The 22738-nt window shown below is 40.0% G+C and overlaps 2 protein-coding genes across 2 annotated transcripts; both read right to left on the reverse strand.

Annotated features, from left to right (window-relative positions):
* Positions 1-109: 109 nt before the first annotated feature.
* On the reverse strand, positions 110-8185 carry LOC118805892 (G-protein coupled receptor family C group 5 member D). The gene is made up of 5 exons (XM_036567042.1): positions 8005-8185; positions 4763-5543; positions 3222-3625; positions 2887-2948; positions 110-2532 (listed from the first exon to the last, which is right to left on the reverse strand). Exons 2-5 carry the CDS (start codon positions 5473-5475, stop codon positions 2437-2439), a joined length of 1275 nt encoding a protein of 424 aa, XP_036422935.1. The 5' UTR covers positions 5476-5543; positions 8005-8185; the 3' UTR covers positions 110-2436.
* Positions 8186-20304: 12119 nt separating this feature from the next.
* Positions 20305-21439, reverse strand: pde6hb (phosphodiesterase 6H, cGMP-specific, cone, gamma, paralog b). Its single transcript, XM_036565703.1, has 3 exons — positions 21294-21439; positions 20488-20528; positions 20305-20381 (listed from the first exon to the last, which is right to left on the reverse strand). The coding sequence occupies exons 1-3, from the start codon at positions 21437-21439 to the stop codon at positions 20305-20307; spliced, it is 264 nt and encodes an 87-aa protein (XP_036421596.1).
* Positions 21440-22738: the final 1299 nt, after the last annotated feature.

The following is a 22738-nucleotide window of genomic DNA, read 5'->3' on the forward strand; positions in this document are numbered from 1 at the left end:
TTAATTAGTTCATTATTTTTGTCTCCTAGTTACACATTGATCCTACTTGCTCAGTAGTGCTACTGTTCTGCTATTGTAGGTTCTAGAGGCACATTTTGCTGCCAGTGTTACCATGAATGTCATTACATACAAATGTTTAACACAAAAAACTTTTTAATTCACTTTTTGCGTTATTATGTGACAGCTGTGTGGGTCCACAAAATTAGATTTTTTAGGAAGGCAGACATTTTTAATTTCCATTCATTCAAATATTCATTCAAATTAAAACCATTCCTTTTAAGTAAAATATCATATTTACAAATATAGGTTTTGCTTACTCATAAAACAATGTTCTGTCACATTAAGTGACTTGAAGAGGAATGACAACAGGTAAGTTTCAAAGGAGCAAAGACTAAAAGCTTGTAAATTCTGCTTTTGTTCAGTATTGTCAATTTGTTGTTATCTCTCCTGGTCAGCCTGCTCTAATGAGGGCATAATACAGTCTGATTACACAGACAATAGAATATAGACCAGTTAAATATGTATGTTATTGGTAACCAGTGGTCTGATTCCACACCCACACATCAGAGGGGATGGGGTAAAACTAAAAAATATTTTGAGGGAACATTTTGCAATTTGTATGCACGTTTTCATTTATTCACGGTCAAGATTTTGTAATTTGTTCCCACGATTAACAATTCATTCTCTCATTTTCTTTTAATCATGTACGTTTTCTTTTTCATTTTGAGCAGATTTTTTTGTTTGTGCACAAACAAAATATATGTTGATACAGGCCGTTTTATTTGTCCTGTGCACAAATAGGCTAACTTTTTCATGAAACTGTCTGAGAGGGTTTTGATGAGCTTAGACTTATGCCATAATGTACAGCAGTGCACTCACTAGGTATGATTTTGATTTGGGTGCATTATAAGGAGACTGTAGCTTCCCTTCATAGCGGGGCCTCATAATCAGCAAAAGGCACATAGATTCATTGGTGCAGCTGCAGTTGGTCGTAAAAAAAAGTAAGATAATAAACTACCGCTGTGCACTATGTTTAGATCCTGAGACAGAGTGCATTTAGGCCACACCCATGCTGTGGGGGGGAAATAACTCTGCACTTTCTATTGATTTGCATCGCGCTCTTCTCTTTATTGGTCTTAGACTAAAACTGCAAACATGCCAAAAAGCTGTTGCATGATGGCTTGCACGACAAATAAGAAAAATTAGTTTTACAGGTTTTCAAGATGCATTACAGAGCCAAAAAGACGGCATAGTTGGCTTAAAGCTATCAACAGACAGGGACTTTATAGGATCCATGTCTATGTGTGCAGCAGACATTTTGTGTCAGGTAGGTTAAAAGTTATTTAATTTTCTGAGAATTTGTTGCTAAAAAAATTGGTATCCAATTCCCAAGATACATTAGCTAATTAGTTAAGCTGTCTGAATTCTAGCTATTTTAACTTGCTCTGGAGACCCCCTTTACCCCACTCTGCCCTCCTGACCTAAAACACATGTGGACTGGCACATGTGGACTGACTAGCTAATGTGCTCTTCTTCACAAAGTAAACCACCTGCCAGTCCAGAGTGTTTCTAATCAGTGAAAGCCAGAGCACTAAGCAGAAGTAGGAAGCTTTATGAGTGTTCAGGTTCATCAGTAGGTCGTTTTGAAGAGAGACGCAAAAATGCATGAGAAATGTCGAGTGTGGCGTGAGATTAGACCTAAATGCGTGAGTCTAAGCCAATGCATGAGAGTTGGCAGCCCTGTATTAAATGTAATGTTATATTAGGTAAACCTGTCCCATGAAATTTAGCCATGTTAGAAGAAGAGCCATCATAATTAGCTCTTCTAATGTTAGCTTACTACTCTTGATGTATTTCACATATGATGCTTTTAAGACAGCAGATAATCACTTAATGCCTCTTGCTATAGAACGATAGGCCTATGTTGCTATTTGGAGCTGTCAAGACCTTTGAGTTCCACGGGCTATGCTAACTCGAAGCACTTAAGCTTCCCCAAAGGTAAGCTGGAGGAAGGAGAGTGACAGAAAGCTAAGAGCAACATTTAGTGTAAAACTTTTCCAGAAGAGTAGAAGTTGATACTGCAGTAAAAGGGGCAAACCCCCTATCAATATCCGTGATCTTAGAAGAAATGCTGGATATCGGACATATAGTGTACCTGACATTTTGATTGACACTGCCAATCTTGGTCAAGACTGGCACTGCAAGATTTTATAGTGAGACTATAACATTACTTATAAAGCAAAGAGTCATGTACCTTTGGTAGCCTACATCACCAAATAGATAAAGTACCAAAGAATAAGTACACTGGAATGGAGAGAGGAAGAGAAATAAAAATAGCAATGCTTCTCAATCAAGTGAGTTATTTACCCTGTTATTAAGTATGTTTTTGTCTTTAAGTATGGTTTTGATTTGCAAGTTTTTGGGCATGTGTTATTATTAAGACAGTCTGTGTCCATAGTAGTCATCATAAGGTTCGTTAATGTTGGTAGTCTGCGGTCGTGGAATGGAGTAATCCTTATCAGGGTCGATTTCCTGAAAGAAATCAAAAAATTATATGAAAACAACTAATTCTGGCAATGCAGTTCATTGAGTTAATGAGAAATTGATCGGTTGATTTATGTCGATCGGTGTAAGTCAAAATTTGATTGGTTGATTTCAGTTGGCTGGTTGGGGTTATTAAGAATATATGTTGATTTATGTTAACTTAGTGGCATTAGAAAGAATCAGATTGGTGGATTTGAGTTAGTGGGTATGTGTTTGGTTTTTTCAGGTTGATTGATATTAGTGAGAATATGATTGCTTGCCTTTTTTAGTGAATATGTGATTTTTTGATTTGTGTTGATTGACTAATGTAAGTGAGAATATGATGATGGTTGTGGTACTCACCATCATGGAGAAGCTGGACTCATATGGGGACTTCAGTTCAGTCTCCATCTTTTTTCCTTTCCCTTCAGAAACAAAGCATTTCATCAACATATGACTATGAAATTAAACTAACTGAAAATAATACCATTTACACTTTTTAATCAGCATTTATCTAGTGTGTTTCTGTGCAATGAGACTGTATTTTTAACTTATTTGAGCTCTTAAGCTGCAGTTGTTGTCAGCAAGCACTACAGAATGTAAATCCAATGTAAATGTAATACATTACATTTAAAGTAACCATATATAACTAATTAGTACTGTGTTAAATACTGTGAATGTTTGTGTGTTCCTTTCACCTCTTTTATCCTTGGGGTCGTGTTGGTATCCCAGGTTGTCCGTTCCGTTTTTGTGATTGTGGAGGTTTGGCAGTTCGGCCATTGGGCTCGTCCAGCCAGTAAAGTCTGGAGTTTGGTTTTTCATGCCTCTATGACCACAGAAGACAAACCTGACCTGACTGAGTCCATGTCCCAGGAGCAAGACCCAGCCGTTAGCAGTTAGTGCTATGCTAATGACAGGGTCATCCCAGGCTGGGCGTCGGCCCATCTCTTGGTTTCCGCGGGTGAATAGGGTAATCCACACCACCCAGATGGCAGTGCTGAGCAGAAGAGTGATGGTCAGCAGCACCCCATGCAGCCTCCCATGGAACTGTGGCCACTGCGAGGCACTGGAACAGTGTGCAAGGCAGGTAGAGGGGCAGTTTCTGTTTTTAAGTACAATTTTGAGAAATTAGTACTTTTCTCAGTATTTCAAATGCTGGTGCTGGTTATTATTTTATTGAAGTAACTATGAATGGGATTGGTACTGTTTTAATGACATGCCATAGTATAAAACTAGATGATAATATAGTTTCAAAATGTAAGGATTCCAATCACAATGTACAATTCACATCTTTTTAAAAAATGATGGAAACCTACTGCTACAGTTTCTTTATTATGGTCTAAATAGCTATAATCTGAACAGTAAACGGGATGGAAATAATTCCGTATTTGCTTAAATTGTAGTAGATTTTTTTGGTGTTATAAAGGAAGATGAGAGGTTCAATAAAAAGTATCAATGTTATACCTGTGTTGAAATGATTTGTTGTACATTTTAACAAATTTGAAATAATAGAGAAAACTGTGGTAATTCTATCATGACAGACAGGCCCAGACATTTTGAAGTGCAGAGGCTCAAGGGGAAAAGGGGAAATTTTAAATATGAATGTGAATAAAACACTCAATGAGAGTCACAGTCTAATCATATTTCAGGGGAGAGTAAATTTAGTAATTTTAGTCTTTCCTGAAGCAGCCTAAACCGTTGGTATGTTTGCCAGAATTTAACCCACTTATACTGTTTACAACTAAACTATCTACTAGACAGGGGCTCCAGCAGTTTGGTGGCCAAAACTACTGCAATCATTACAGACGAGTTGAATCAGGTGTGTTTGAGCAGAGAAACTAATACATTATAAATAAATACACTATAGAATGTGATTCTTTCTTAAAGAGATGTTATCAGTGCTTCATCAAGAGAATTTCCAATACTGTGGTGATGCATGCATGCATAACAGGTCGCAGTTGAGAGGGCGATCAAGAGCGATAAAACTTGTGGAAGCCAAGCCAACCCACTAGCTCCACTCCTGGGCAAGGCTAAGTTTACTGTGCCTCGTAGAAACAAGTCTTGAATTGTGATGGAGGTTATAAATAATTCACACCTCAATGTACAGTCTCAGGGCAAAAGGACAGGGGCTCAACCCATCAGCGTCTCTCTGTGATGATAGGAATTGTTAATAATTCCATTCCCTCTCTTAAAATAAAACCACTTTCAGTTAAATTTGAGTTCAGGCTCCTTTACTCACCTGTACATGGCTCCGCGGCACAAGAAGTACAGAGACAGCACCGTGGCAATGGCCAACAGGACCAGGACATAGATCAGCAGCATGATGAATTCATCCTGAGAGTAATGGCATGGGTGGCTGTCACGCACCAGCACCACCAGCAGCCACTCCACTGCTATTACAACCTGCACCAGCGCCAAGGCCAGCACCAAACCGGGCTCCCCCCAGCCACTACACATCCTCCAGCCCAACACGACCAGCGTCCGTGCCAGAAGGCATGCGAAGGCCAGGCTGAACAACACCCCGAACAAGAACACACGGATGGGGCACGTCCGCTCCGTCAGGCTTACAATGAAGGAGTATGGTAATGCGAAGATTCCAGCTACAGCTAGCAGGAACAGCACTGTGGACACACATGCTGACCCTTGTGCATTCTTTGAGCCCATCCTCCGCCTGCAGAGGCTACAAACACACACCCACCAGAGCAGCATGCCCAGCAGCAGTGCCAGGCTGATCAGAAAGCCCAGGACGGTCAGTGCCTGCACAACAATGCCCCACGCTGTGCGTAGGTCACATAGCAAGTGGAATTCTGGGTCCAAATTGCCACCACAACCTGAGGGTACCCAGCCTGTAGAGTTAGTGGCAAGACTTCCTGTGTCATTCTGTCCAACAATGCCTTCAGTAAGGATGATGATGGTGATGAGGAAGAAGAGTGTTTTAATCTGTAAATCCATGTAGCTGCAAGGGAGGTTCCTTCTGAATGGGTTTTTCCCTCTTGGGCTTTTTTTCTCATGAACTCAGTCTAGAGTAAGAGAGTACTGAGTTTAGTTCACTTTGTCCAAATCTAGAATATCTCATACTAAATATCTCATATTAATGTTGCTAACAATTAGGACTACATAATATGAAGAGTTTCATTCCTAAATACTGCATTTTGGATATAATATTGGATATCAGGACTTCTTCCTGAGAGTAATAGCATGGCTGGCCGTTGCACACCAGCACCACAAGCAACCATTTCATCACTATTATGACCTGCACCATGCTGACCCTTGTATGATCTTTGACCTCATTTTATATCAACTTTTTACAGATTCGCTGTTTTCTCGCTAACACGTATGAGGGGAAGTAAGTTACAATGTGACTGTACTAGTAACGTTAACTGAGGTCAGACCAGACACTAAGCATGTGTCTGTTTAGCTCAAAGACTAGATTGGCTGTCCTCTCTGTGTAAACCTATGTGTATTTGTAGGGTTTAGATAGTAAGTTACAGTAGAGTAATAATGTCATTAGTTTGCTAACTAACAGGCTAGCGTTTGCTAAAAGATCACCTAGAGTGGAGTATGCCAGTAACTAAGAGAAATATGCCAGTGGCTGAGTGGAATTTCTATTTGTAAACTGAACATAAGCTTTGAGTGATGAAAGAATAGGCGCTTAACTAAAAAAGACTCAAAATAAAAGAGGAGGTAGCATATCCAGAACATTATTCAACTGTTTGGGAGTTTAAATGAATCCACACATAAGGCTAATTTTATCTAGATACTGTTATTTGGTGTCGCTGGGGTTTGTTGGGATATACCTCCTTTAGCTTTGATTCATTTTTTAGCATGACAAATCTGAAAAAACACAATAAAACAGTAATCTCTTGCACTGTGGCTGTTTCTAGCATGTAAACAAAGAATGAACCTGCCAATTTGGCAAAGGATCCCATAATATAACACAATGTGATGTCAATTCTCAAGCCCTATTGCAAAATTTTTGCAAAGGCTCATGTTTGGTTACAATATTCCTACACAAACTTGCACTAATTAGCATGATGTCAATTGGTAACCATTTAGTTCCATTTGTAACATTAGCATTATTAATTCTGCTATTGCTTTAAAATCATAATCAAGAATTCAAAAATTGCACCATGGCTATCCAAAGCCAAGGGTTTACTAACTGACAAAATGCTCAATATCCACAATCTACCTTGGTACAGTTTTACAGTATTAAGTATTAAGAGAAGCTGTTTTTAGATAAAAGTTCAAGCAAGTTGGAACAGGAGAGCAAATGATGCAAGACATATGAAGTACTAGTGTAGAAACGGCTGAAAACAAACAGTGATTGAAATGAGGAAAGAGAAAAGGGAGGGGTCGAAACAGAGATTAGGCAAGTGGAGCTGCTTCCTGTAGTTAAATTACAGGTAGAATGTGGGGGAGAGAGACACTGATTATTTTTCTGATAGCGTGCTGTCACTTCCTGCTGTGGACAAAAGACCTGTGTAGAGTATATATGTCTCTGCGTATGTGTGTGAGATGACATTCATCTCTGATTGTCTATTGCTGTGATTTTAACCAGTGGGTTAAAACAATAGTAGTACAGCAGTACTGTACGTCTAAGTGATAGTTCAGTAAAAAAAAAACAAGTTGTCTGAAACAGAAATTACATCTTTTGCATAGTTACATTGTTAAGATGATGTGAAATTCCCTGTTCTAAAGAAACTTATCAGTCAGAATTGTTCACAGTGGTGATGATAGGAACCAGACATCTGCAGATCTTAATGCCTCTAAACACTTCCTCACAGAAAATAATTACTTGAAATAGTTGTGAATATTTTGCCTGGTGCCTGACAAATTGTGTCAAAAACTACACAAGTAAGTTTATTTTGTGATTACTCCACACAGTTTGAGACATGACTGTCGTGATTTAGGCATGTGGTTTACACAATGCTAATTGGGGGTTATAAACCTTTATTATTTATTAGCTACATTAGACTTGTATCTCCAGTGTAAAACTAAAGAAGCAACCTTCAGACACAAACCATGTCTTGGCTGATTAAAGGAAACAGAGTAGACATGATTTTAGGCTGAACCATCATTTTAATTTGTCAATTTGCAATGTTACTCTTACCTTGTTACTCTTTGGTGATTAAAAAGTTACAATTTGCCATTTAGTACATTTATGGAATGCAACATTTAAATTATCTAGCTTTAAATTTGTATGCTTGAATTACAATGATTTCTATACGCACAGATTGATAATATTCCAATTTCACTGCAGTTTTGTCAGTTGTCAAACAATTCAATAACACCTAATAAGTAAAAGCTGGGAACTAAACTAAAAGATCCAAACACTCAAAATCTTGACAACTTTTGTTCATTTCAAGCCTTTCAATTTAAAATTTTCAGACAATGAGGACAGTCACATTCAATTTTCTAAACTTGACTATTTAGATTTTCAGTCTCTTAGCAGTTTTGGAAAATGTGAATGGATTGACGCACCTGTAATTCAGAATGAACTTTCCATGTTGCCTGGAATCTTCAAATGTCCTGACAAAGAATTTGAAAGTTTCTCCACACTTAAAATGCACTACTGATTTTCTACAGCGGATCTTCAGTTGTATTTCAGTCATATGCGTCTCTAACTCTCTCTTTTTCAGTCTCTGGAAGAGGAAGAGAATGAGGAAAGAGGGAGGGAAGGGCAGAATGAAAGGAGAGAGAAGGGAGGGAGAACAAAAGGAGGGGGGAATTATGGGAGGGGTATTGAAGGGAATGAATGGAGGGAGAATGAAGGGAATGCAAGGAGAGAGAGTGAACTCCCTTCTTTCTGGTGGCATTCATTCTCCCTCTCCTCATTTTCCCTCCATGCAATCTCCATCTCTTCATTCCCTTCTTTCTCCGACCCCTAAATCCTTCCATTCAGCCTTCCTCCCTTCATTCCTCCTCCGTGCTGTCTCCTTCCATTCATTTCCTTTCTCCCTCATTGCCCCTCCTTTATTCTTCTTCCCTTCATTCTCTCTCCATCATTTCATTTGCATCATTCTCCCCCTTTCATTCCTCCCTCCTTTCAGTCTCTGTCCTTTCATTCCCTTCATTCTCCCTCCCTTCATTCCATCTCCATTCTACCTCGCTTCACTCCTCTTCTCCCTCATTCTCCATCCGTTTATACTCCCTCCCCTTGTTCCAGTCTATTCAATCTCCTTCCATTCCCTTACTTTTTCCTCCCCTCTCTCCCTCCTTTTATTCCCCCTTCTTTCATTCCTCCTCCATTTATTCTTTTTCCATTCATTCCCTTCATATTCCCTAATTTCTTTTTCCCTCCATTCCTTCTTCTTCCCTTCAATCCTTTCATTTCCCCTCCATTCATTCCCTTAATTCTCCCTTATTTCACACCCTTCATTCTCCCTCCCTTTGTTCTCTTCCTTCTCCCTCCCTTCATTCCCCTCCTTCTCCCTCTCTTTATTGTTCCTCTTCCTATTCCCTTCACCCCCCTTCATTTTCTCTCTTTCCTACCTTCTCCCTCTCTTAACTCCCTTCATTCTCTTTCACTTCACTCCCTTTATTCTCCCTCACTTTACTCCCTTCATTTTCCCTCACTTCATTCCCTTATACTCTATACTTAATAACAGGCAATCCCTGTGTGTGTGAGTGTGTGTGTAGGTGTGCCTGTGTGTGTGTGAATATAATGGCTGCATTGAACTAAATGTTTCACAGTGAGACACTTGTGAAACAGGTGTTTTGTTGCTAGGTGACTCTGTAATAGAGAGAGAGAGAGAGAGAGAGAGAGAGCATGTTGCTGCTCGCTGTGTGTTTTCACGTTTGTACAAGCCAGCTTTAAGGTGTGTTGTTATAAGTTTGCATTGAAACTTTCCACATGTACAGTCTGGCTGTGTGGAGCGCCATAGTGAATAATCTAGGAGTGTTAAAGTCAGTCAAGATTTTTGTATATGTGGAGCAACTAACGTGGACAAATGTGTATATTTTGCATGACGTAAAGCAAAATAGCTTCTATAAACAACAAATGAACCCCATATGGAAGCCAAACTAGCTTAAATGACTCTTAAATTTGAATGCTGCTAGGAGTAGGAGTTACCTTTACAATTTTTCCCATTTGTTTTTGCACATTTCTTACAATATTACACACAGTACAAACACAAAGCTCACTATCACTAACAGAGACAAACTTACCAAGCAACTCTACACAAACAACTCAAAAGCAAATAATCCAGTCAGAATCAAAACACACCCGGTAAAAATGTCAATATATTTATCACATAAATAAATACAAATACTGTGTTCCCCAACCAAACAATTGTGAAGTAGCCCCCAGAGTGATGGAGTCATTCCTGTCGTGACTTCTGGGTGAGATCTTTACAAGTTCCATGCAAAGTTACAAGAAGACCAACTGGTTCATGTGGGTTCCAGTCTGCATACCTTTCAAAGATGACCAGAAAAAGCTTGAGCTGGACTGAAGAACAGGGAACATGTTGAAAGGATATGACATGGGGTGGTTGCTATAGCCTAGTGCAGGGGTGGCAAACTTAAGCACTACAGGGCCATATTAAAAAATCTCAACAAATCCGTGGGCCAGAAAATTTTATTTCATTTTTAATGAAATAAAAATTGGTGCTATAACCCAAACTGGCCATTGTTTATTCAAAATATGCAAAAACTTCAACATTAAAATACAGACACAGATAAAAGACCTTGAAATATTACATGAATACTAACGATAGATGTTTATATTGGTTTAACTGCAGCTGAAATGCAGCTAGTGTGTTTAGTTATATTTGACGGGTATGCAATTGCAGTGTTTAATTGAGGTGTAACCACTGTCCTGTAGATTGTTGTTGGGGTAGGAGAGTCAGAGCACACATTATGTTGCAGTGCATGCTGGGGACTGTAGTGCAGCACACTGTGAAACAGGCTAGAATAAACAGAAAATTTAAATACTTTTCTGTCTGATTTGGCCTGCGGGCCTTGTTTTTGACACATGGGGCCTAGTGGTAGGAGCTGGCATTTTCATGTGTTAGCATTTCTTCTGAAGTGCAAACCATTTGTATCTTGCTAGAAAAAACAGCATAGACAAGCATGGCTGGTCACCAGCAAAACCAGTGTATTACAGCGTCCTGCTACCGTGGACATGCTGTTCATGTTGGTCTATGCTGTTTTGTTTTACACTAAACTTAGGGACAGTTGTTTCAAAAAGGTACACCAGGCAGCACTGCAAAGTGATAACAGGGATTAGATTCTGCAGCTGAGCTACATTTATCTACCTTCTACTGCATCATGAGCACAACAACCCATCTGCAAAAAATCAAGCCACTCACTTGTCCAGGAATTTGCAGATCTGAGGTGGCAACCCTACTGTCAGTGCAGCTTCAGTTTGCTGTTTGTTGTGTCCCCAAGACAGTACTTAAATATTTACAAAATAACTTACACATTTTTTATTGTTATATTTACTCAAAAAAATACACCAAAGCCTAATTTGGCTCCCGGCCCCACACCAGACCCATATTTGTAAGACATACATACCGGCCCCATATTTGTAAGACATAACCACAATTATTAAACAAATTAAAGAAACCAAAGTGCATTACGATGTGTGTATGCATGTGTGGGTCTTTTTCTTTTTTGGGCCAAAAGTTACCAGCCTATGTGGGATCTGGTCTTTACCACCAGTCATTACTGTGTTGCTTCCAATAACAAGCAAATTATAGACACAGGCCTATTAGATGTCCAGTCTTGGTTCTCAGCCAAACTGAGCAAACCAGACCCCTTTGTCAGGGTAAATCTGGATTACTTTTCCCATTAACCAGGAACAACATGGGGCTGTTGGGTCTATAATCACCAACACATCCCCAATGCAAAAATTTCTTTGTGGCTTTATCCATTTTTGCCTTTCTTGCAGTAGCGGCAAATATTCCTTTATTCCCCTTATCCTGAAGAGGTCTGACAGGTAGTGGACTTGTCTCCATCTTCTTCTAATATATAGGTCCTGTTCTTGAAATATACCTGAGGGAAGAAGTGGCTTTTACTTCATCAACAGAATGTGGTTGGGGTAAGCACCTCCAAATTAGCTGGATCATCAGAGAGTTTGGTAATGGGTGGTCATTGAGAATGGCCTCAACCTCACAAAGGATGGTATGCCCTCAATCATTTCAGTTGAGGACTTAATTATTTCCATGAATGTAAGTTCTCTCTGGACATTCCCAAACTCTTATCTGAAGACCTTTCATTGAAATCTTGATTATGCTGCACAATCAGCAGGTTTTCCATCTTGGCAACAGATATCCTATTGGTGGTGACTACAGGGCAGCCAATCTTGTGCTCTTCACCTTTGCATCCTCTTAAAGAACCATCTACAACCCACCCCACTAGGGTCTTAATGGCATAGGCTCTATTGCCATGACTGTTGATGACCTCCCATGGTTCTAACAAACTAAGGGCATTGCTGCCTATCAGCAACTCCACTTTAGTCTTAAGGCTGGGGATCTTAATGTCTTTCAAATAAGTCAATTTTCTCAGAACATCTTGAGTAAGGATGTTACCTTTATCCACAGACATGCTCTTCTGAGTAAAGATCTCGGGTAACTCCCGAAACGCACTCTTGTTGAGCTGCGCACCTCTAGGCCTTTCAAGACAAAAGTGCTAACAGATTTCTGTTGTCTCATTGTACGAAGAAAAATGCTTGTCCTTATACTGTTTATGTTTAATTTCTTCATAAGATTCTCTGTACAAAAGCTAGCTGAACATCCAAGATCCTGTAACGCATATGTCTTTATGGTTTTATTTCCAGTCTAGGCCTTTAGTTCGATAAGTACAATGGATAGTATGCAGTCTCCTTTCCCAGCACCAATATGAGAACATGTCTGCAGAGAGACAACGGCGCTGCTCGCAGACTTGTCCTGTGTCATTTTAACCTTTGGTGCCATATTAATTATGGTGGCCTTTGGCTACATGTACTGCAGACCAAGGGATTCTTACAGTCTTTGCTCAGGTCTCCAGGCTTTAAACAACCAAAACAAATTGAATTCTTTCTAAGATGATCAATTCTTTCTCTTTGAGACATCTCCGGAAGTTATGAACATATTTCTGTGGAATGACTACCTTTACAAACTATGCAGGATTCCAGAATGCTGCTGGGTGCAACTGAAACCTTCTGCAACTGTTGTGTTTAACACTGGAAACTTCCACAGTGTTAACAGCAGCAATGGCAGCAAGATTTTTGCCCCTTTTAGAAGAATCTATCTGAGCTTTGGACTTCAAAATCATAGCTTTTGGCTGTCTCTGAAGATGGGGGTCAGACAAAGCTTTCATTTGCTGTTCAAAATGACTAACCATGTCTGGAAATGTAGCTCTGCTGCCCTGTCTTCCCTGTAGCACAGATGCTGCAGCAATTTCATCATAATAATCCTCAGGTTAGATGAGACGTCCATCTGCTCCATGTATTGCAAATATCCCATTACATTGCAACAACTTCTTAGAAACAGTATGTAAGCTTGTAAAGTGCCAACATTTTCAGATTTTATTGCAGGCCAGCTCAAGGCCCTCTCCATAGGCTGTGGCGCTTTTCATTTCATTACCAAAATGCTACTTAAACAGACTTTCAGCCCTTTAAAATTCCAAGGAGTCTGGAAGGTGATGACAACTCTTAAACAATTCCCATGGCTGCCCTCTACTAAACTGTTCCAGATAATATAGTCCATCTTGAGGGTTTATTGTCTTATTTTCAATCCCTTGTTCAAATGCTTTGATAAAGCATCCATATTGCATTGGGTCACAATCATAACATGATATTTGTTGCCTTAGGGTCAGATCACTTGTTTGTTGAATTTAATATCTTGCCTGCTGTAATACAAATACAGTTTTTGGTGCTGAAACCTGGGAAGACTTTGTCTCATAAGTTGGAAAAGACTACCAGAAATGGCAGAGCAACTTGAATGAATGAAATAAAAGTGAGGGAACTTCCAGGCATCCACAACAAAGTTGTTAACGTGTATTGAGGAAGAACTTGGCAAGGATAATCCCGAAATTGAGAAATTATGGGAGATGTCCCTTGCTGAAAAAGGACCTTTAGAAACAATTAGGATTAAAACTTAATGGTTTTGCTTACTAATGGGAATTGGCTTAATGGTTTGCAAAAGAAACCAACAGCTTCCTTCTAATATAGAATCAGACTTTAGTTACCTGTTAAACTACAGGGTGATTCAAAAAGATTCATCCGATTTCAAAGCGCCAAATTTTAAAACCGTCAGGCGCCTAGGAACCAATCACATACCAACTGAAAGAGGGGTCATAGAGTTTCTGAATGTCACCGGAAGATCGCTCCCTTCAGTCTGCGAGGAGATGGCGACCCCTGAGCAGAAAGCGTTTTGCATTCTCCACTTCAACAAGAGTAAATCCATCATAACTGTGCAACGTGATTTTTGTCGGCAGTGAACCTCCAACAGCTAAGAGCATTCAGCATTGGTTCCACAACACTGGATGATCTCCGAAATCGCATTCAAAGAGCCGTGAATACAGCGACACCCGACATGCTCAATCGAGTATGGGATGAATTTGACTATCGCGTTGATGTTGTCCGTACAGCTGGAGGAGGTCATACTGAGCACTTGTAAAATTACATAATAAACTCTTTGCTCACATAAACCATTTACAATTTACTGCATTGTTCTGTAATGATTTACAAGTGAAATAAATCATTTTGAAATCAGATGAATCACCCTGCATCATGATCCTTTACATTGGGATATCAGCCCATTGCAAAGCCAGAACACATTACAAAACCACCAGGAACCACTTAATGGTTTCTGTGGGTTTTTCAGCAGGTTTTTCTATGCTTTTGGTCAAAAAACAGAGTTTCAAGAAGTACGTTGTAGACATAAATTCCCCACAAACAATAATGGCAAAAGGACTATATTTTAATAATTTTATACTATAAACAGTAAACAGTAAACATAGTAAACATGTTTTCTTCCAAAGGAAATGACTTTAAAGTTAAAAAGTTAAAAGCTGGCTTTTTACTTTAAATTGAAATATGTCTTATGTTGATAATCAAATTGTTGTGTGGTGGTGTCTGAAATTCTGAGACCTCTAGTGAAAGTGCTTCTATTTGCATTTCTTTCTAATTCAATACAAGGTTCTTCATTACAAATTGTATTATCAGCATAACAATTTGCATGAATCTTCCAAACTTTAAATTTAAAATTTTCAAATTTTGGGTATTTCCCCCTTTTGCTTTAATGACAGTGTGCACTTGAGCTGGCAATAAACTCCACAAGTTTGTGCAAAAGCCTCTGATGAGTAGATCAAGTCCTCTTGAGTGGTCCAAACAAAAGCTTCAATGGAAGGTAGGACTCAAATAAAAATCTTTTTGTAGAAAAGCCTTAACATGGTCAGTGTTACAAATTTGCTTAAATTTGAATAGTGACCTAGAAATATTGCAGAATCATAAATATTTCTTCTTCATTTTAATTGTTTAATTGTTATGATGTTTCTTTAGTTAATCTTTTTTATTCTAAAATTTGTTGTTTGTTTTCATATTTAGGGGGTGGCACGGTGGTGCAGTGGCGCAGTGGGTAGCACTGTCGCATCACAGCAAGAAAGGCCTGGGTTTGATTCCCGGCTGGGCAACCAGGGTCCTCTCTGTGTGGAGTTTGCATGTTTGTGTCTGTGTGGGTCTCCTTTGGGTACTCTGGTTTCCTCCCACAGTCCAAAGACATGCAGTCAGGCTAATTGGACATGCTATATTGCCCCTAGGTGTGAATGTGTGAGTGATTGTGTGTGTGGATGCATATGTCTATCTGCCCTGTGATGGACTGGTGACCTGTCCAGGGTGTATCCTGCCTTCTGCTCAATGACAGCTGGGATAGGCTCCAGCACCCCCCTGTGACCCAGAAGGATAAGTGGTTTAGAGTGTGCGTATGTGTCATTTAAATGAAAATCATCCAAGATTTTCAGTGTAGTCTCAGACTTTTGTATCCCACTGTATGTGTTCAATTTAAATAAAGTTTGACATGACTTACTGTCAACATTGTTACTGTGGTTCTGTGTGTCCCATGAGGCTTTAAAATGTCTAGGTGTGTACAATCCTTTGATGTTGGAGGTGTATGACCACTGACACTAGGTTTGAGAAGCTTTCCACACTGGGTTCTAAGAGAACCTGCTCTGGTTTTCTCCTCAATGGCTGATAAAAATAAGATGGAAAAACATTTGGGCTTTCACCACATATAAACATATGTGAAAGTAACAAAGGTATACACGCCTACAGAACACAACCAGTACAAATCTGGTCCAGGTCAACTTTAACCTCTCTGTCTTTCTCAAACACATGAACACAGCTATGCATTTAGACACTGAGTGTGAAAAGCATGTGTTGATGGCATCAACAAACCAGCTAGCTAACAAACCACAACTGAAGAGCACCAACTATGTCCTGCCAACATTGACTATGAGGTTGACTATGACCAAATCAGGCTTAAAAATGGGCATCTTGTTGGAGTAGCAGCAAAGGCAGCTCACGTTGAGAGACAGCAATTGTGACACAGCCATGGAGTTGCTTCAGAACAGATTTGAAAGAAAGGGCATTGTGGTTAGTGCACGTCAAAGTTACTGAATTTGATTCCTGTGAAAAATTGTAAGATGTAACAGCATTAAGGCAGCTCTATGATGAATGTGAAAGTCAGACACTCACACAGTTTGGAATCCCTGGATGTGTACAGTAATACATATAGTAGCTTGCTGTGCCCAGTACTATTGCAGATTATAGCTGACGACATTGCTCTCGTCTACGCTTGTCAGACTGAGTCAGACGAAGAATTGAGTGTGCTTGAGCTGAAATTTCAATGAATAGAAGTTGAAAGCAGGGAGAGAGCCCTTCAATTGAGCAGATCCAGTAGCTAACAAAGAGAGAAAGGGAGGCTCGATCAAGTCAAAGGGCATATCCAAAGATACTGTCATCCAGTAAAATGAAACCTAAAAGTGTTAACAAGCCATCAGCAGATGCATTAGGCACTGTTAGTCATAATACCCCACAGTGCTGTTTGTTGTGTGCAAGTACAAATCAAAAAGCAGAGCAGTGCCCTAAAAACTAATGTTCTACCCAAAAGGGAAAGCTGAAAAAATAGGGACATGCTTTGTGTGTCTAGGTCCCAAACACATAGCAAAGTTCTGTAAAGCCAAGGGCATCTCATGTGCCACGGGTGGCCGCAGACACCACCAAGCAGTATGCAAGAAAAGTGACGTGCAACCTGTAGTTTCTAGTTCAAATGCACATGCCATCAATTCCCCTGTGATTCCCAGCAAAGTGAAAGTGAAACCAGATAGTCAGAATACAGTACTGTTGCAGACTGCCAAAGTAGAGCCTAGAGAGGAAACACTGAAGATGATGTTACTCTCTACACAAGATACAATGACGTGATATAGGATTCATCATCACCATCACCACTTTTATTTATATAGCGCCTTTCCCATGCTCAAGGCTCAAGGACGCTTTACAATAAATACATAATCAACAATACATAACACAGAACACACACACACACACACACACACACACACACACTCCACGGTTCCCACAGCTAGCGGAGGGAATTTCACTGACCACAGTATAGAGTCACTTAGCTAGCCTGGAAAGAGTCCTTAGCGGCAGGGAAAATCTCGCACCGCAACTAAAGTACATCACACGGGCGGCCGGCCCGGGAAACCTCGAAGGCCGAAGATGTCTTTCGCCACGAAGGGGGAGCATTTTCCTGCAGCCGAACACCACCAGTCTAGGAAGCCCCATAGCCGCGATGCAGCGTCACTCAAGCGGCCGGTCCTGGCTGCATAATAGCTGCGATGTAGTGTCACCCAAACAGCCAGTCCAATAAGCCTCTGAGCCATAGCTGGAAAGTCACTCTCGGCTGCTATGTCAGTGGATATGACGGCAAACTTCTCAGGCAAACATCAAAACAAACACACAAACAATACAAAACTAACTGATGTAAAGCGGCAGCCATACTGCGCCAGCGTACTTACAGCAGAACGCACGCACGCACGCACACACACACACACACACACACACACACACCTCCTCACACCTGATACTATCGTCGGATTATCTGCAGCAGGGTATATGTGAAGTAGTGTCAGATGACAATGTAGCAACCAGGCAAACAAACACTGTGAAGTATTACCTACTTCACATCATGCAACTTTCAAAGAGGACAAGGTAACAACATTCCTGAGGGTGGTGTTTGATGCCTCATCACATGAGAAGGTCTGTCCGTCCCTTAATGACTGTCTCCTTAAAGGACCAAACTTGAACCCAGAGCTACTGAGTGTACTTATCAAGTTCAGACTACATAAGGTAGCCTTCATGACAGACGTTACCAAAGCCTTTTTGCAGATTTCCTTGGCAGAGAGAGAGAGACAGAGTTGCTGTCAGTTTCCTATGGCTCAGTGGGCCTCCATCTAAAGACAGTAAAAATGATACGTGTGTTATGACAATGAGCCCATTTCTGCTGGCTGCTACAATCATAAAGCATTTCCAAAAATATGAAGCACAAATGCCCACAGTTGTAGAGACATTAAGAAAATCATTGTGTGTGAGCGATTTCATTACGAGTTCCCATGATGAGGACGGGGCCTACTTTATCCCTACCTGTGGAAAGGATATTCTCTCTACTGCTTTAGCACAACACAGAATTGGAAACCCTTTGTTGCGAATCAAGCGGCTGAGATTCAAGTCCAGAATCATGGTCACACTGTGATGGGAGGACAAACCCTGACCTTCCTATAAGAGGGCTGACAGCAAGTAATCTTATGCATAGCCAGCTGTGGTGGAGTGGACCTTCATTCCTTTTATTAGCACATGAACTACAGCAAACCACCGTGGAACCAGTGCGACCATAGAGCTTCCTGCTGTGCAACACTGTGCACACCTCATCTGCATGCCGCTGACCCTTCAGACTCAAACTGTTTATTCATAGTCATTGCTTCACCTGCTTTTCTCCTTTTCTGTATTTTAATATTTTACACTGCTGTTAAAACCTTATTCTCTCTTCTCTTGTTGTAAAATGCACTAGATAAATAAACTTTGACTAGACTTGACTTGAAACTCAATAGTTTCCAATTGACGAAGTCAGTGCAGAATTAAGCTTTCGGGTTGCAGTTCAGCTAAGGACCAGTGACAACTTAGCAACTTTTACATCTAGGCAAGTACAGCAAGCTGAAGACAGTGCTCAGAGTAACAGCCTGGACTATGAGGTTCATTGCCAATGCCTGCACCAAAACAAAGAACAGTGGAGAGTGTACAGCTGAGGAGTTGTATGCAGCTGAAACAGACTGGATATGAATCCAAAACTTCAGTTAGAAATCATATATTTTTAAGAATGACTTATCTCCCACACCCACTTTTCTCCCACACATAAATGATATGTGATTGAGCTGTAGATGATTCAAAGCTGTCTGAAATAGCATTTAGAATTAAGTTCTAAAACTTTTTGGTGTGCGGTTTATATTATTTAAATCACCACTGTATAATCAGTCAGTGAATACAATCACGAAAGCCTTCAAACATTTGAGCAGCAGTATATGCCAGTGCATGTAATAAGAATCATGTTTTTGCGAATTTTTTGTTTAATGTTATTGAAGTTGAAAAAAATAATGTGTTTTGGAATATATATATATATATATATATATATAGTTTTAGTTTGTTAGCTTTAGTTTTTCAGTTTAGGGCCCAGGTTAGCATGGATCGTGTTAGCACATTCCACACTTGCTAGTCTACATGCTAGTTACAGTTGATTCTTATGCTTTAAATGAATGCTCAAGTGCCACTAGTGTGTAAGTGGTCTTATAAAAGCATTCAGGCATGTAGGGCTTTTGTCCTGGTACTAGAAAAATGAGTATAGACTGTTTGTTGCTTTAGGTTATCACTGAAAGTCTGAGTCTGAGAGGTTGGTGAAATAAAAAAAGATGGCGTAGGCATGTTTTCATTTGGCATCATTAAAAAAATGCACATCTGGATTTGTTTAGAGCATTTTTTATTTTGTATATGTGTATTAAACTTTATTGTATTTATGATATTTCAGTTTTTATAATAAAACAAGGACAATTTTATTGAAAATATACACTTTACTGAATTCTACCCAGATAATTACAAACGGACATTTACATTTAATAAATTAAATGCGTTTGGAGGACAGGCTTTTTGAGGCCAGAGAAAACAAAGAGTGAAGAGGGGGATTTGGGGTGGGGAAGGGTTCTAAAATGAATTTTTACTGCATTGTGATGTGGACCAAAAACACCATATTTATGGTCACTGATTAGTTACTGCAGAAGCCCAAAACACCACTAACACAAACTTTAGAGTGCAGAGGAGACAGGCAGGACAGAATGTTCTCGTTAACATATAATATTTACGCTACATCATTTAGGCTACAACACCACATCAAAAACAGCACATTTAGTGGCAGAGTCACCCTAGGGGGCGATGCTGATTATCAGTTAGCATTGTTACTGTAATGAGCGGAGTCGAGGTAGGAAAAATAGTGATGGTGGTGATGGGGAACGGGAGTATTGAGGGGGTCATCTTATCGCAACAGATAGAAGTCAGTATAAAATATTATATAATAATAATAACAATCATAAAAATATTAGATTATATGTGTGCAGTTATATCAGTCCCTTATATCAGGCCATGCTATGGCACACACATGCAGTGTGGCATAACCGCGCGACAAGAGGAGGGCTGAGTGGGTGGAGTCTGAGAGGATAGGGCAGAGTTGAAGGTGGGGAGGAAGAGGAGGCAGAGTTTTAAATGATGCCATATTTTGCCAGATCGCTGAGCTCCATGTCCCCGAAGGCCTCCCAGGGGCACACAACCGTGAAGTCTGAGAGAACAGAGAGAAAGAAAACATCCATTATTATTTTAACACTTAGGCAGGAGTTTTGGGGGGGCAAGGGGCTCACTGCTTCTTCTAATGAAAGAACACTCACCTGTGCCAAGGCCCTCCATTCCAGGGATGTCGTCACCAAACCTGAAAGAAGTAGCGAGAAGCTAGTAAGAGACACAGATACTGTAATTAGGGCACAACCTTATCCTAATCTGAAGGGCTTAGGGGTTTATTATTATAAATATAATAAATATTTATTTTCTTATCGTTTATTGGTTCTCTTACAGTTTAAGCAAAAAAAAGAAAAAGAAAAATGACATGTCAAAGAAGTATTGCAAGGAGTTTATAGAAAAGGCTAAGATAAATTTTAAGGCCTCTTTGATGATAAAAAAAATCACAGTTTGTTTAAATAAGTGAAATGGTGGAAACTTCTCTTTGCTCCAATACAACAAAACACATTTCTTTCCTGTAGAGTATATCAGTCCCAGCTGTGCTGTGGATTATAATGTCTGATTTATATCTGTGCCAAACTATATCTAATTGGGGCCTTTTCATGAGGCATCTGCAATCCCAAAAACTTGGAGCAGTGTTCCTGTATAAGCCTTTGAATGGATAACACATAGAGGACAGATTAGATATTTCTTACAAAGATGGACCAGGGATAGATAGGTTTCTGTGCATTTTGTAGTTTTGTTCTATTATTGTATTGCAGGACAGTGAGAGGATATTTTCACACACAGTTTGCCACACTTGGCATAACATTTTCTATTTATAAAAGCTGTAAAAGTACATTTTAAACCACTACAGAAATGGGGAGTGTATGTCATCGGCACAAAAATGCCCATCCGCCCGTTTTTTGCGGCCCACTGCTGTAGTGTGTGCTTTTTCATGTTTGTGTGTGTGACCCACCCTTTCTGGCCGGGTTTAGGGGCTTTGCTCTTGAATGTGCGGGTCTGCCTCTGCTTGAATTTGGGCGGGCCCTTTTTGGGTGTGGTCGGTCCAGCTCCGCCTGCTGGAGCCGCCAGGGCGCTGCCTGCGGGGGGAGCCGAGTTCATCTCGGACTGCACCTGCCTTCACCTGCAGGAGAAATACACAAACAGAAAAATGTGTGGCTTCAGTTGGTTGTTGCTCTCTCTGCTGCCCCACAATGGTCAGTGTGAGTTTAACTTCAGCGGCTGTGCCTGGAAATAATCTGGATTAGCAATGAGGCTAATCTCTGATGTTACAGATGAACCCTGCTAATTGACACTCAGATTAATTGTTCTACTTTAGGTTCAAAGATTGTGAAGCTTTTTATAGGATCTAAATAAAGTTGAATAAGGCCATGCTGGCTGGAGGACGCAGCAGATGTTGCTTTATAGGATTGAGGAAATCAGGATTCAGGGATTAAGACTAACACTGACCCTAAATGCATTGAAATAGATCTCTATTTGTGGATCTGCTTCAAAGCTGATTTTGTTGATATACATGATTGACATTGGTTTGTTTACATGGCTGGTTGCTGATAAAAAAGAGTCTAAATTCATTTATTGACTTATTGTTTTACCACTAATTAGTAAACTAACCAGTTTCACTTATATTGCACAATGCCACTAAGTGAGCAAGGATCCATCACAGCCACAAAACAACAACAACAAGCTATTTCTGGGGTTCTATCTGTCCACAATTCTCTCTCCCTATTTTCTCTTCATATACCTCCCTCTGCTCCCTCTATCCGCTTAACAGCCAGCCCCACCCCACCCCACTCTGCAATCTCATTAAATCTTATTGAAGCTTATTAACATCTTTGGCCTGTCAGAGTTCATCCTGTGTTATGCAAGTGTAATCTTTAATACAGTTTGCCATCTCACCATCTTACTGGACTTAACCTCAAGCCAGATCAACAGCACATACATGTTCATACACATAACTTGAGCGTATTTCTCATCCACATCAGTGATATGATTCCATTTTCACACTCACAAACAGTTCCTCAAAATCCCAACATCAAACTGCAGGTGATTCAGTATAACAGACAGGGATGCCAGACTGTGTATTGTAGTGAACACTATTGTGTGGTCTAAAGACCATTTAGCAGTTTATGCATGTTTGCTAAGTGTTTCGACAGACCACTTTTTAAAATCTGAAAATCTTTAAATATTTTTAAAAACAAAGGTTCTGAATCTCTTTTATTGACTCAAATTAATCTAACATAACTCAGCAAGGAATCAAATTCATCTGCCATTAAGAAATTTAATTGAGCGTGGTGAGCAGCTAACGTTAGCTAGTTAACTGGTTAGTTTTTTGCATCTATGAGTGACACAAGCCATTGTGTTGACTGAAAAGCCCCTCCATTTTTTACCCTCTCTCAATTT

Source organism: Colossoma macropomum, unplaced genomic scaffold (assembly GCF_904425465.1).
Source record: "Colossoma macropomum unplaced genomic scaffold, Colossoma_macropomum, whole genome shotgun sequence".
NCBI classification, from domain to species: domain Eukaryota; kingdom Metazoa; phylum Chordata; class Actinopteri; order Characiformes; family Serrasalmidae; genus Colossoma; species Colossoma macropomum.